The sequence below is a fragment of the Amblyomma maculatum genome, chromosome 1 (assembly GCF_055883805.1).
Source record: "Amblyomma maculatum isolate TAMU_Amacu chromosome 1, ASM5588380v1, whole genome shotgun sequence".
Classification (NCBI taxonomy): Eukaryota; Metazoa; Arthropoda; class Arachnida; order Ixodida; family Ixodidae; genus Amblyomma; species Amblyomma maculatum.
The window spans coordinates 352,057,276-352,071,507 of record NC_139344.1 but is presented as its reverse complement, the minus strand read 5'-3'; the positions used below and the strand labels follow the sequence as shown (position 1 = coordinate 352,071,507).

The 14,232-nt window shown below is 42.0% G+C and overlaps 1 protein-coding gene across 1 annotated transcript in view; it reads left to right on the top strand.

Moving 5' to 3' along the window:
• The window catches only part of LOC146207775 (protein MMS22-like), a 52,444-nt gene extending 39,511 nt beyond the window's left edge, over positions 1-12,933 (top strand). Inside the window, exons 26-32 of the mRNA XM_084590340.1 lie at positions 1,766-1,864; positions 2,038-2,082; positions 3,178-3,312; positions 4,262-4,323; positions 8,320-8,438; positions 11,298-11,378; positions 11,953-12,933. Coding sequence (XP_084446466.1) covers positions 1,766-1,864; positions 2,038-2,082; positions 3,178-3,312; positions 4,262-4,323; positions 8,320-8,438; positions 11,298-11,317 — 480 coding nt within the window. The 3' untranslated portion in view covers positions 11,318-11,378; positions 11,953-12,933. The remainder of the gene's footprint in view (positions 1-1,765; positions 1,865-2,037; positions 2,083-3,177; positions 3,313-4,261; positions 4,324-8,319; positions 8,439-11,297; positions 11,379-11,952) is intronic.
• Positions 12,934-14,232: the final 1,299 nt, after the last annotated feature.

The window sequence follows — 14,232 nt, the reverse complement described above, 5'->3', positions numbered from 1 at the left end:
ACTCTGATTATAGGGCCCTTCATTTTCTCGGGTTTCATGCTTTTCAGAATTTGGGGGTTAACATTTGGCACTAGTTATTCAACATTTATTCACCAGTTGTGCAGGTAGGGCATTGCATGCCCTGCCCATGCTTATTTCTTCTTGGTGTCGGCTGGGATTTCATTAACTGAGGGAAAAGAATTGAACTTAAATTGACGACTGTGCTGTGAATTGAAGAAAATTGTAGTTGTGACGTTAGGAGGCAGGAATCATGCAGAGTGGATCGAAAAACTAGAGCACTTTAATGACATCGTCGTTAATATCGAGTGAAGGACATGGGTGTGTAATGCAAAGGCAAGGGTTACTGGCTGGATTCCATGAGAAGGCAAGGGTGGCAAGGGTGGCAAAAAGTTAGGTGGGTGGATGAGATTAGGAAGCTTGCGGGGATAAGGTAGCCACAGCTGGCTTAGGATGGATTTAACTGGGAGCTTTCGAGAGAGGCTTTTGTCCTGCATTGGATGCTACTGAGCTGGTGACGGTTTACTCAGTTTATATATTGGGGTGCAAATTGGGGTATTCAATAAAGGTGAACACAATAAGGCACCCTCAAAAAGGAGCCTACTGTATTTCCTGGACTTGCAATGGTACTGCCTCCCTTTTTTATTTTTTTGCTGTCTTAACTGTTCCGTCCCAGCTGGTGGCCAAGGTTATGCACAGGCTCTGAACTTAGCCTGTAACTTAGGCATAGGCACGCAACATCACAAAGGGCTCTGGCATTACTCATGCCGTTGTGTTCTTTTAGAGATCTTACACGGACCATGTTTGCATGACCATGTTTGCAGAGAGTTGGCAAAAACATTTGGCAGGATTATACCAGCATGTAGCCAGACAAACCTACTGCAGGATGCATGTAGGCATGGTTGGCTTGGCACAGAATGCATTGATGGCTGGGATAGAATTTTTTTGGCACAGAGATTACATCCTCTGTGCTTCAAGTGGGAATTGTAGACGCAGCCTTTGTGCAAAGTGTATTCTGTTTTGCCTGCCAGCCGACAATGAGAGCTCTCTTTTTGTGAGGTTTATCTATGAATGAAATCTGCGCAGCTTATTACAGTGTAGATAATTGCAGAAGAGCAGATGTCACCTCAACTCCAGTAAGCACTCGGGGTTGTTATGCATGATGTGTACGTTCACTTCACAATGTGGGACTTCTTAAGGCACTTCGTACACAATAAGAAATTTTTGTTCACATTGCAAACTCACAACTTTTGTTTGAGAGTATGCTCTAGCTTGAACTCATTTCATCTCTCCAGGCAAATTTAGAATATTTCACCTTGCAAACAGAGTGCTTTTTGATGCTATATAGTAAATATACAAAAAATATCTTGCAGAACAGTGAGTGTGGCAGCACGTCTTTCCATAATTCTTCGTTGACATATCTTGCCACCAATACTGATTTCTAGTAATTTTCGTCTGAATTTTTTTATTATGTATATCTTCGAAGCACAAAATGATTCAACAATCCCTCGATTGCTGGTTTTATTCATCCTGGTTTATTGGTATTACAGTTTCCAATTATTTTGACAGTTTGTAAGGAATTTTTGGCATGTGTCAAATAAATCAACATTTCGTGTTTTACACTGGAAACTAATGAAGTGCCATCCTTGGTGCATGCGTTTAGTATTTAGGCCAAGGAATATTTGTTTTGAATTGAAACTATACATAGCGTCTAATTCTAACGCTCCGTGCAACAGGATTGTAACCCTGACTGTGCCTTTGTCTGCAGTTCCTCTGCGGCCTCCTGTCACTCAGCCCAAAGACTGACGCCTACATTGAGAGGAAGCTGAAGGATGTTGTTGTCCACTACTTGCCACTTTTTCCATCGGTATGTGGTGTGCAGAATCAACGTAGCACCTCTTTTTGCATGATCACATGCTTGCCGTTTGCTTTTAGCCCCGTGCAGTGCATGTTTTGGTGCTCGATGATTCTTGCTGAAGTACTCTAGAAGTACTTACGACGCTGTGAACATATGGGTCATTGCATTGTTCTTTTCTCCAGCAAACACAAAGTTCCATTCATCACACTGGAGACCATCCGCTTCTGGTGAGTGTTGCTTCCGGAGTGCATAAATAAGGTTCTTTTGGCTGCGTAGCTGTTGCCTTTGTGCACTGCATGTTTTAATACTCCACATTGGGGGAAAAAAAGTGTCACTAGCCATAAAATTTTGTGATTGTCAGAAGCGGCAACTATACATTTCGATGTACAGTGAAACGGGAATTCTAAGTCATTGGGACTGCTAAAAATGTTCAGAGTAACTGGGTTTTTTAATTAACCAAACACAGAAAAATATTGGACCGATGCAAAAGCGAGAATGTGCTGTGGATTCTCCCACTTTGTCCTGCCACCTCATTTTGTTTCATAGTCTCCCGCAGGATGGCATCGCGGCAAGCACACAACACAAAGAAATAAATTGTAAGCACGTTACGATGCTAGGAGAGATCAAAAGCAAAGCGGCGCTTCACTGTACCTTCTGCACTCTAGTGCAGCTCAAATTGCTCGCAGCAAATCTCCGCTGTGTAGTCTCTTACTTTTCTCTGCCAGGTGCACGGTTGCCGCACCGCTGAATGTCGCCATTCTGCAACTAAATTTTTCAGAATCTTTAGCAAGAAATTTGAACAGTGTAATGGCATCAGCGCTGCATAGATGTCTCCAATAGGTGTCCAGTGCATTGTACAACCGGGTTTCATGAGTATGAATGCCTAACCATAAGAGTACTGGCTTTCCAATCTCCTGTAGTCCGGTCTCAGGAGTCTAGGTGAAACTTGAAAAATAACTGCTAGGGAGTTTCTGCCTCCACAGCTTGCCAGATGCCTGCATTTTGCAAGGGAACCTTTGTGGTGTTTTACGTTGCATTATGCGTAGTGTTTGCAAATTGTAAAGTGTAGTTTATGAGCAGATTGAAAGATTAGTACTGCATAATGAATTATCATTCAGAATTATACTGGCCTGTCTACACCTAGGCCGAAATTCCAGCTTGAGAACAGACATGGGATGAGCAAAGGAGCAAAGAAGGACACATTCATTCATCCATTGTCTACTATTGCACATTGCCATGCCGAATGTGACCACCAACGGTGCAACTTCTCTGTGCCGTAGGGGTCTAGTCTGTGGCCACGGAATATGATTGCTTGCGTGCAGGCCACGCTGGAGAGATGCGGAGGAGCATGCCAGGCCGCTGCACAGAGGAGGGCGGCCTACGTGGGCTTCCTGCTGGACTTCATACACAAGCACTTTGTGTCCAAAAAGAGTGTGTCAAGCACTCACCTCAACCAGGTGCGACCGTCTTATCCGTAACACCAGTTTGGTCGAGAGACCTGAATGGGTGGAAAGCTTTGTGAGGCGTTTGGGTTCACTTCTGCATTTTACTGCGATAGCTGTTAATTGTACAAAGCCCTGTGGACCTGCAACATGTGAAAAGGCCAACAAAGTGTTTCATATTGGAACATAGTGGAAGAGTGCAGGAGCAGTCCTTCGCTCAAGGAAGGGCGAAAGTGAAGGAGAAAGGTGAAAAGGCACAAGGGTAAAAGAAGAGTAGAACGCAAGAAAGGGTGAGAGAAGGGTAAAAGGGTACTGAAATTGTTTGGCATTGCATATTTAGCACAGCGTAACAGCTGTGATTGAATTCGCAAATTACACAGGATAGCATAAATGTTTGTTTTTCTTGTTTTTAATTGTAAATTGGTTTTGTGGCAGTTGTAAATGTGATGTAGAGCTTAGCATGAACAGGGAAATCTCGTATAAAGGAACAATGATTAATGGGTGGTAGAACTATTATTATTAATTAATGTTCAACACTTACTTGATACTTCTATGTAAACCTGGCAGAGCTTTGCAGTTTTGCTGAAATCTCAACAGTTGTATGAGCATATTGCACGAATGTTAAAGTTGATGGTTAACATGGTTTTGTGCTACAGTTAATACCATGTGCCCTAATGTGAATGCCATTAATAGGTGCTCCATATTACAGCCAGTACTCATAATCTTTTTTTATCTTCGCTTTGAAAAGAAAGGCTGAGGAATGCTCAGCTATATAGGAAACGAAAAATCACAATACCCTTTGCTCTTGTAGCTCTGCTTTGAGTTGGCTCAGTTTTGTATGTTATTGCATGTTATTATCTGCTTGCATGTTATTATCCGCAGTTTGTTGGTGCAGGCATATTTGCTGTCTTTGAAACAGGTGCACCCTTGGCATAGTCTTCTCTTTCTTCTCTTTCCAATTCAGGCTCTTCGTTTTCTTCTGGAGTTGTCAAAGCGGTTAACACCACTACGAAATGAGTGCGCAAGGTGAGTTGCTTGCACAGCTAGTTACATATTCCGAGTGATTTAGGTTTATCGCGGCTCAAATTTACAGCAAGATACTCGAGGTGTGTAGCAATATGTTGAGAATTTAACTGAAGGGAGAGAGATCTACAGCCATGCCTCCTTAACATGGCAGTATTGGTTCCCGGATGAGATTTCTATAAAGCAAGTTGTTTGAATTGACGAGAGAGAGAGAGACAAACACTTATTATGAGCAGGCGTGAAATATTCAGCCCTAGGTGGGCAGCCTCCTCAGTCCAGGAAGCCGTAGACCCGAGCCATCTCCCGAGTCCGGCTGACCAGAATACACTGATCCTCCAGGCTGGGGCTTGACAGCTGAGTCTCCCACTGCTCTTCGGTTATGGCCATGGCATTGACGAATTGCAAAAAAAAAAAAAAAGAAACTGTTAAAATGCAGTTTATGAATAATGTATGCTTCTCTCTTCGTACTCTCCAGCAGTGCAGTGAACACCAGACAAATTATTGAGAGCTCCAAATGCATTATCCTTGTAGCCATAATTTTAAATATACCTTATTTTCTTGTGCCTTAGCCCACTCACGTAATAAACCCTCCCCATTGTTAAAAGATCAGCTTTTTTTTTAAACTTTTTTCTTTGCACTTTCCTCAGTCTCGCGCCGTCATTCTCTCAGTTCACAGTGCATACCTTGGTAGCGGGACAAGATGCTACATGCTGTTAACTCATCATGGCTCATTTATTTTTGCGGAGAGCTCTTGTGATGAGTGATATCCTCATTTATTTATTTATTTAATTTATACAGCAGCCCTTGTTGGGGATGCAGTAAGAGAACTGCCAAGCACTCGAGCATCAGAAAGGAGTGTGGAAGCTTAAACTAGAACACTTTAAAATGTTCTTTACACTGAAATGTCATTTAGAAAGCAGGACCTTCAGACTCCCGAGCGATTTGGCAAGCTCTTGAATGGGAGCGAAAAATATCTGTCACATCATAGCTGATGCTTAAACATTTGCAGTGCGCACTCGTGTATGTAAAAAACATGCACCCAACCTTTATGGGTGTCGGTTAGCATGTTCGCTTTATTTCGGCTCCATGTGCTACCACCGTTAATTACCATAAATTCGTCGGATTGCGCACTGATAACATGCAAGCACCTTTTGAAGCAAACAACACCAAAAACCAGGTATGTGATCTGGCTGACTGCATCATTTTGTTGACAATGGATGGATGGACGGATGGGCGTTTGGGCGAGCGGGCAGATGCATGGTGCGAAATATTTACTCAAAGAAATGTCTGTCAAAACTTTTTCCACATAATGAACATCTTGAAAAAAAAAAAATAATAAGAAATGTGGGTTCATTACGGGACTAAAAAGAGCAACGCTATGCAGTCCGGAGACACTCTATTCATGTGAGATGAGTGATCGTGTCTCAGAGTGTGGGTATATTCCATATTCTGATTTTCCACATATCGTGATCAAACCATTAGTACAGTAGAACCTAGTTCATACTTTCCCAATTGATGCGATTTTTCATCTCACACGTTCAAAATCACAGCCAGTAAAACACCTCCCACAGAGTTACACAGTTTTTCTCCCGGTTGATACGTTCCCGGATAACACGATTTCTCAGTAACTGCGTTCCAAATTTCGACAAACTGTGGTTGTAATACAGTAAAACCTCATTACAAGAGACACTCAAGGGACCCGAAAAAGATGTCTCTTGTAAGCAAGGTCTCTTGTAACCAAAAATTCTAAAAGCACTGTGTTGATCAGTTTACTGCACATCAGCACATAAATGCAATAACAGGAAATTGTTCAGGAAAGCTTAGTTATTCATACTAGTGTATATTTTTGTGAGTGCAGAGTATATTCCTTCCCAAATTATGGAGGTAAAGCACTTCACCTTGCAAGCCATCCTGTTGCTTTGAAGAACTCTTACATGGTTGTCACCCTCAAATGCTGACACTTTTCCTCTGAAATGTCCTCGTAGTCATCCTCTATGGCACATGTGCCATTTACTTGCATGAGAATTGTACAGTCTGTAAGCTCTTCGGTAGCACACAAGATCCACATCTGCAGATACGAATTCCTCAAACGATTCTGGTACCTTAGCAGTCTCTTAGATGCTCACTCAAGCTTCATCTTCAAGGAAGCTTCCCAGAGTATCCATATATGGGCCCTCCTACATCGTGTCACCACATTTAAAGCCTGCTTATCTGAAACTGTTTTTCACAGCTTCACTTCTCCGACCATTCCAGACACCTGAGGTCACCTGAACAGCAAACTTTGCATCAATTGCTATTGTATAGTCTTGCTGCCTGTCGAGCAACAGACGTTCTACCAACCTTGCTTTGTACAGCAACTTGACTGAGTGCATAATGCCTTTCTCTATTGGTTGGAGGTAGGATGTGGAGTTTAGAGGGAAAAAATAACTTTGGTGGCTTTGAGCCCGAGAACTTTAGTGCTGCAAAAAGCATTGTCCGCAAAGAGAAAGGCATCAGAATTCTGAGCTTTCATCTTGGGATCAAATTTTAACAGCGAAGAGATAAAAATACTGGATGTCATTCATGCATTTTGATTTGCTTCGTAGGTGACTAGTATTGCGATTCCAGTGGCTGAAACAACAGAGTCGTCTTGACTTTCCAATCATGGGGAAGCACTACTTCTAGTTCCTGACATATACAACAAGAAGGATGCTTATATGGAACAGAATTTAGCTAAGAGAATCTGAAATGCATCATGTACGAGTTGACACGCTTCAGCTGCATTGCATGACCACACCTGGGTTTTGTCTCTTCTAAATAGTGAAGAATTTTCTCCAGGGACCTGCAAAAGTTGTCCTTAGTAACCGAGTGTCTCTTGTAACCATGTCTCTTGTATGCAATGTTGTTAACAAAGCAGACATAGGAAAACCGACCAAACCATTTTCAAATGTCTCTTATAACCGAGTGTCTCTTGTAACAGTGCCTCTTGTAACGAGATTTAACTGTATCTTTTGAGATCAACCGGATATGTGCTAATTTGCACTCAGGACATGAAAAACTGATCAGCGGTGCTCACTAGCCACAGTTGCATTTCTTTAGTGGCCAGGTGCAAAGGAGTGAAGCATCAAAGACGGCCAACGAGCCAACTTACGAAGCGCCCGTTCCCGCGGAAACATGACTTCATGAGGAGCAACGCGGTGGCATCTTTGCGGTTCCTTAAGGGCATAGGGGTGAACCATTTGATAACTGCTTGCATACGAGCGGCAGGGGGTGGAATTGATAACTCAATAATTAGTGCTTTTTTTTTCTTTCTGGCTTTCGTTGGTGCTCTGCCCAGAGTACGCAAGAAAAGAAATGTCTATTTGCAGCAGTCAAGGTTCATTCTCACCACCGTTTATGAAGAAGATATACACCGGTTCAAATATGCTGTGCATGGTTTCACTCTATATTCAGGTAGTGAGTTCACATATTTACAAGGTAAAACAAAGTAGAAGAGCTTGGTCCCCAGACATGCTGTGCATATTTCGAGTGGTCGGTATTAACTGGGGTCAGAACAGTAATACATGGCTATATGAACCTGGTTCAGTGCTTCAATTTAAAGACCATTGTATCAGATTTAGCTGCCTCTGATGTAATCAGTGACACAAATGTCTTCCTAAACTCTCGGTGACGTATCCTAGCAGACTCTACCCAAGGTTTTAGACTGCAATTGAAAGTTTTTTGTGCATGTGGCACACTAGGTCTATATTTATTTCAACTGCAGTTGACGAGAGCTGATCTGTTTTTCCTGTGCTTTTTTTTTCCCACTTGCACTGTCTGGGCTTTGAATAGTATTCCTTAGCCTATGCTATCGTTTGCAATTTTTATCCCTTGTGAGGATAACCGTGGTGCTGCGGTTATGTAGTGGCCTTACACCTGTGCAAGTTAGAAGAAACCTGTATTTACTAGTTTCATATGGAGCACTGTCATGCTTCAAGGTAGCTTACTAAGTCAATGTGCTATGCACTACCTCTGCTGCAGCATCCTGCAGTCTGCGGTGCTGAGCCTGCTGAAGAGCCTCGGTCCATTGAGTAACGATGCCAGAACAAATCGTGAGCTGGTATCTCAGGCCACGCGTGCCTTGACGGCACTCTGTACGGGTAAGCAGTGAGGCCTGTAAGGCTTCTACTCCCTGTAACGTTGCTTGCCATTTTAAAACAAGGAACAGTGTGACCACTTATCCCGCAAGAAATAGTAAGAAATTAACCGTAACTTTTTCTTTAAGCTAGGAGAGGATGGCAGTCTTCTTCTAATCCTTTTTTCTTTTTATGCTTGTGTGTTTTAGTACTTAGCTGCCTTGTTTTGCTGGCTGAAGTTCTAAATTTTCGCAAAATAGAGAAATAAGAGCATGGAAACTATACATGTATTAGTGATTTGAACCAGCTTCAAGTTTATTGATGATCTAGCCGGGAACATTGACTGTTGGGGAAATTTAATGCTGAAATGAAAAAATTTGACCTTACATTTTTGTATGCAAGTTTTCTTGATGCTAGTATTATTGCTGCACATGGACAGAGCAGCTAACTGCTTGAAAATTTTATAAACATATAGATATCATTCAGCACTTGAAACCTATAGCATGGCATTTAATTTTTTTTCCATTTTATAAACTTCTTAACAATTCATACGTAGTTTCTTCGGAAGGCATTAGAGAGCATTCGGTGTGTTAGTCATAGAACCACGTGCTCCTTGTCACTGCTTTGTTCGAATTATCAGCATGTTGATCAGGACTGCTTACACATTGTAACAAACAATTCATGCTCAATCTAGTATTTTGCGAATGTACATTATAACACAGTAGCGTTAAAGGTCCTTTTCTCCAGAAAATCTGGCATCTCCATTTTTATGTTCTCTGCATTATGAACGAAAAATTACGGGGAAGCTTTTAATAATCAGAATCAGAATTTATTCAATGCAATGACGATTACAAAGATTTGGTAAATACAGGAGGAGGTCCCAAAGCCAATGGCTGCACAGGGGACCTCCTTTTACAAGTATGCAAAACAAAAATGATTCATTACAAACAACAGCGGGTGAAAAACTGCAACTGTTATGTAATATAAATGTAGAACACAAAGAAATAAAGATGTCGTAAATATAAACAGAACATAAATTGGGAACATGCTATATAAATGTAAAACAGGGAAACAATTGCATGTGGGATAAGTATTTCTTATCAATGAAAAAAAAAAATCATAATAAATTGGTTCACATAAAAGGAAAGGCGCATTATCTGTCACACTTTTTCTGTGGACAACTGAACTCTTGTTGCGACTGTAGGAAGAAGGAAAAGAAAATGCGCAAGGGCCAGCTATTGACTCTGTAAGTTGAGCCACCTCTGCTGCCTCGTGCGGACAGAAAGGAAAATAGAGAAGAAAGAAAGAAAAAGAAGAGGGAGGGAAAGACGCAAGTCACAACAGCCGTCGTCCACCACTGAAGCGGTGGCGTGTTCAATGATGGCTTACAACAGATACAAATCCGATGGCAGGCTAGCCCCCGCCACAATTAAGCGGCCATGACCTACCAGTCCCAGCCGCATAGGGCCAGGAGCAGCCACCAACCCCTGGACACTGCACTGTAAGGGAAGCGAGGAAGGTGGGAGTGAAAGTGGAAAAAGAGAAAGAGGAGCCGTAGTGGAAGGCTACGGAGTAATTTCTACCACCTGGGGATTTTTAGCGTGCACTGACATCGCACAGCACACGGACGCCTCTTAGTTTCACCTCCATCTAAACGCAGTCGCCGGCAGTTGAGTTCGAACCAGGGTACTTAGGCATGGTAGTCAGGCATCTTAACCACTGTGCCATCGTAGCGGAGCGCATGCTTTTGGCAGGTGGTAGTTAGTAGGAGTCATAACTGGGAAATGATTGGTCGGCAGGTTGCGAGACATCACAAGACCACGTGGCATGGCCAAGTTCACAAGAGCTGCCAACTTTATTAGATCGTTTGAGATGTAAGGCTAGGATGGAAATCAAACCTGGACATGCTACCCTTAGTCCACACAGGCGTGTTCTTGAGTCTTGGTCAAGGCAGGGCTTTATATCTGTGTCGGGTGTTCTTACACATAATATGTTGAGTCTGCATGCTAATGAGGATGTGTGAAATACCATTAGAGGCAGAGATTAAGCGAGTAGCAAAGTGCATGTAGGCTAATGAGGATCTACAAAGGGAGCCACAAATGGGATCTATTACACTGTTGCTTTTTACTGTTAAAGGTGAAGTTTAAATGTTCCTCAAATTTTAAAGCAAAAGCTTCACTAAGCCAGGTAGTTCTAGCCGTTGAGTATGCATGGTTTTCACCTTCAAATGACTGTGACAGATACTGCGCCATTCTTTTCTTATAAACCAATTTTCAATGGAAATGAAAGCTTCACTACGCTAAGTACAGGAGGTCTTTGTGTGACACTAAATTTGCCCTTCAAATGACCTTGACCTAATTAAGTGTGGGTGTCCATGATTTCCTGGTGTTCACCCAAATGTATACTGCACCTTCCTTCCCCCAAAACCTAACTTGAGTGGAGAGGCAGCTCTGGGTTGTGTGATGTCACCTTGAACAACCTTGAAGGTCAAAGACAGACACTGTGTCTTTCCTTTCTTATAAACCAATGTACAATACACAGGGAAAAAAAAATGGGAAAAATAGATGTTGACCTGGTCAGGTGTAGTTGTCCACAATGTATGGCGTCCACTGAAAAGTATAAGGCTCCTTCCTTTCCCCAAAACCTAATTTAAATAAAAATTATGAAAAAACTCCGGATTGAAAAGCGGGTGTTAAACAGGCTATTTTTGCAACACACAACTTTCGCTCTATCACTAGGTTCAAGCTATGCTTAACCCACCCCACAATTTTTTTCTGTTGGATGCTTTGTGACTTTTATTTTGTGTTTCTCTCATCTCCTGCCGCGGTTTGTTCATCGTTTGATATCTCATATCTCATTTTCCTCTGCTTCACTGGTTTGCAGGAGCAGCCCGACCAATGTAAAGTGTGGCTGAGCAATCACTGTCAAGGTCTTGAAAAAAATTGAGAGCAAATTGATGGCGCAGTAAGTATCTTGTAAAAGAGGAACTAATTATAGTTTGACCTCCATAATTGCATCAGTCGTCTATTCCACAGCAGCCAAACCATTGTAGTAAACAAAAAAATTGAGTTAAGGTTGGTATGGTTTCAGCGGCAGAGCCATTGTAACTATAACAGATAAATAATTTAAGAAAACCCCACCCACAGCCAAGTCACAGCCTCTAAACCCATTTGTGCTCTAAGGCACAGGTTATTTTGATGTAGTAACGTCTTGACTTTGTGGCATCATTTGGTTATTAAGTAATCCCAGGTAGCCAGAATACAAGTACACGTCACAGGTGGCATTGAAAAAGGAAAATAACTCTTGTAACAAAACAGGTTCTTGGTGATGAATGAAAAAAATATAATGACATTTTTATTCAGAAAAGATTTGATTTGTAAAACAGTATGTACGCTTAACATAAAAAGACTTTTAGGGACATTTTTCTGGCTACCGTAACTTCTTCAACCTGCATGCTGTGCCATTTTGAGTTTAGTGCTCGATAGCACTATACCAGCATGCCCGTTGATATTCTTTCCTCTTTTTTTTTTTTTTTCAGCGCTGCTCTTTAGGCGGCGAGTGCTGGAGGATCCAAGAGGCATTGTGTGATTTTCAGTGTCGTCTTTAATATGTGGTTTGGTTTTTCTGAGTGCAAAACTAGTGAGTCTTGTGATAAATTTGTACAGCTTGTCAGTTGTAGTAGTAGCCTTTTGATTGCACAACATATGGTAAAAAAACATTATGCAGTTTTGCCTCATGTTGTGAAGTGTGTATAGTATATAAGTGAATTTTTTTAAAGCACTCGCAAGTGTATCTTTGGAGACATGGCAGTATACCTTGACCTGTCAGTGGAAGCAAATTACATGTCTTCAAATGTTAAAAACGGAATTGAAGCTTAGCGTGGTAGAGTAAGTGTTTCGAACAGTCATATTCCAGTGCAGTGGATAAATATTTAATGCAGGACTGCAGCTAAGTGGTTAGGGCTCTCTACTGCTGAGCCCAAGCATGCAGGTTCAGTTCCAGCCTCGGTGACCATTTTTTGATGAAGACGAAAAACAAGGCTCCCATATACCATGCAACATCAATGCAGGTCAGAGATCCCTAAGGGGTCGAAATCCCCGGAACCCTCCACAATGGCGTTCCTCCTGGCTAGCCAGAGTCTCTTTTAGAGGTTAAACACTATAAATCAAAACCTGAATTGATTGTGTTCATCTAACTATGCCTTTAGCCCTGACCTGTACCTTAGTTCAATAGGCGCTGTAAGTTCAGTGATAATTCTTGTGAGATGTATATTCTCTAGGATTTTCTGACCAAAGTATACACTGAGTACATCGTTCAATGTCCTATACATTCACTTTTATACCAGTATAGCACCAGCCGCATGCCGCTGATCACCATTCACTAGTGCGCGTCTGCGAATTCTGAGCACTGGAAGTATTCTCGCAGAAAACTTAGAGGACATTCAGGAATTGATATATCAACGCTCGTAAAAGATTTCAGTACTCTTTTTAGCCATAAATAAAAATTGCTTCATTGCTGATCCTATGTTTCAACATCTTGTTTTTGTTCATTTTCTTCATGATGATGAATTTCGAGTAGTGCAACTATATTTTTGCCACATCGTTGAATTCATATTGTATAGATGTTACTGCAAGTTGTAAACAAGTTCAAAAAATGAAGTTTACATAACACCAGAATGACACCCTTTCATGTTATTGTGGTCTAGTTGCCTGAAAACATTATTAATGCCTTAATTGGTTTGAAATAGTCGGTTCTTTATTTTTTCTCATTTCAGGTGAATGGAGGATAACATACCATGTTGCATCTTCAGTTCAGGCCATCACATTGCAGTTATAAGCTTGGCGCTTCCAATTATTGTACTAGAGCTGTGCCTTCTCCCTCAGGCTCAGTTCTGTCCCGGGCCAAGGTATATTTGTCTCAGGCGGGCCGGTCACGAACTTATGCAACTTTTACGAAAGCGCGAATAGGGTCATAGTGTGATAAGTATCTAGAATGCACAGAATTTTCCCCCGTCCTCTCCACACGAGAGCTTCCGAGTTCTTTCCCGTTATCAACCAGCGTTTTCTCGTCACCTTATCGCCGCGAAGGGATCTTTGGTAGCCTTCAGTGCCGGGCAGAGGGGCCGCTTGTGGGCTATTTAGTTTTGAGTTTTCCTTTCCCGCTTGGGTAACCCCGGCACTGATGTTTAGACATCCGTTTCGAGCTTCGCGCCTTGCTGTCGCTTATCAATCGTCTCTGTTGTGGCTTACTCCTGCCTCGACATGGCTTCGTTTTAAGCGGGACAGTGCAAGAGTTTGCTCTTGTTGCGAAAACTTCACGTGAAGGGCACACGGTGAGCAGTACCTGGCCACAAAATCAACCCCTTGTTTAGGTTTAGAGCTAGTGCACTTTTGGAGAAGCAAATGTGCTGCTTACCAAAAACTTGCTTTCCTATCAAAGAACTTGTTAGTCATTCCAGCCACAAGTTACAGCACCGAAAGAAACTTCAGCGCTGCTGTATTCATTATCCAGGAGCACCTGAAATGTCTCAATTCAATGTATATAAAATGTTTTCGCACAGTAAGTTAATTCTACCTATGTGCTGTGCATCTATGTGTTAAGTAAATTTGTCATTTCAAACGTGAGAACTTAACATGTCAACATCTTGGATAATCTTGTCACCCTGAAATGATTTTCTTCTGTATCGTCGCTTCAACTGCAATCATAGCATGATAGGCTGATGAGCCAGGCTGGGCCCAAGCCTTGAAATCTGAGCGCTAAGCCGGGCTTGGGCTCGAAATTTCGGCCCGTGTGCACCTCTACTTTGTACTTTACAAAC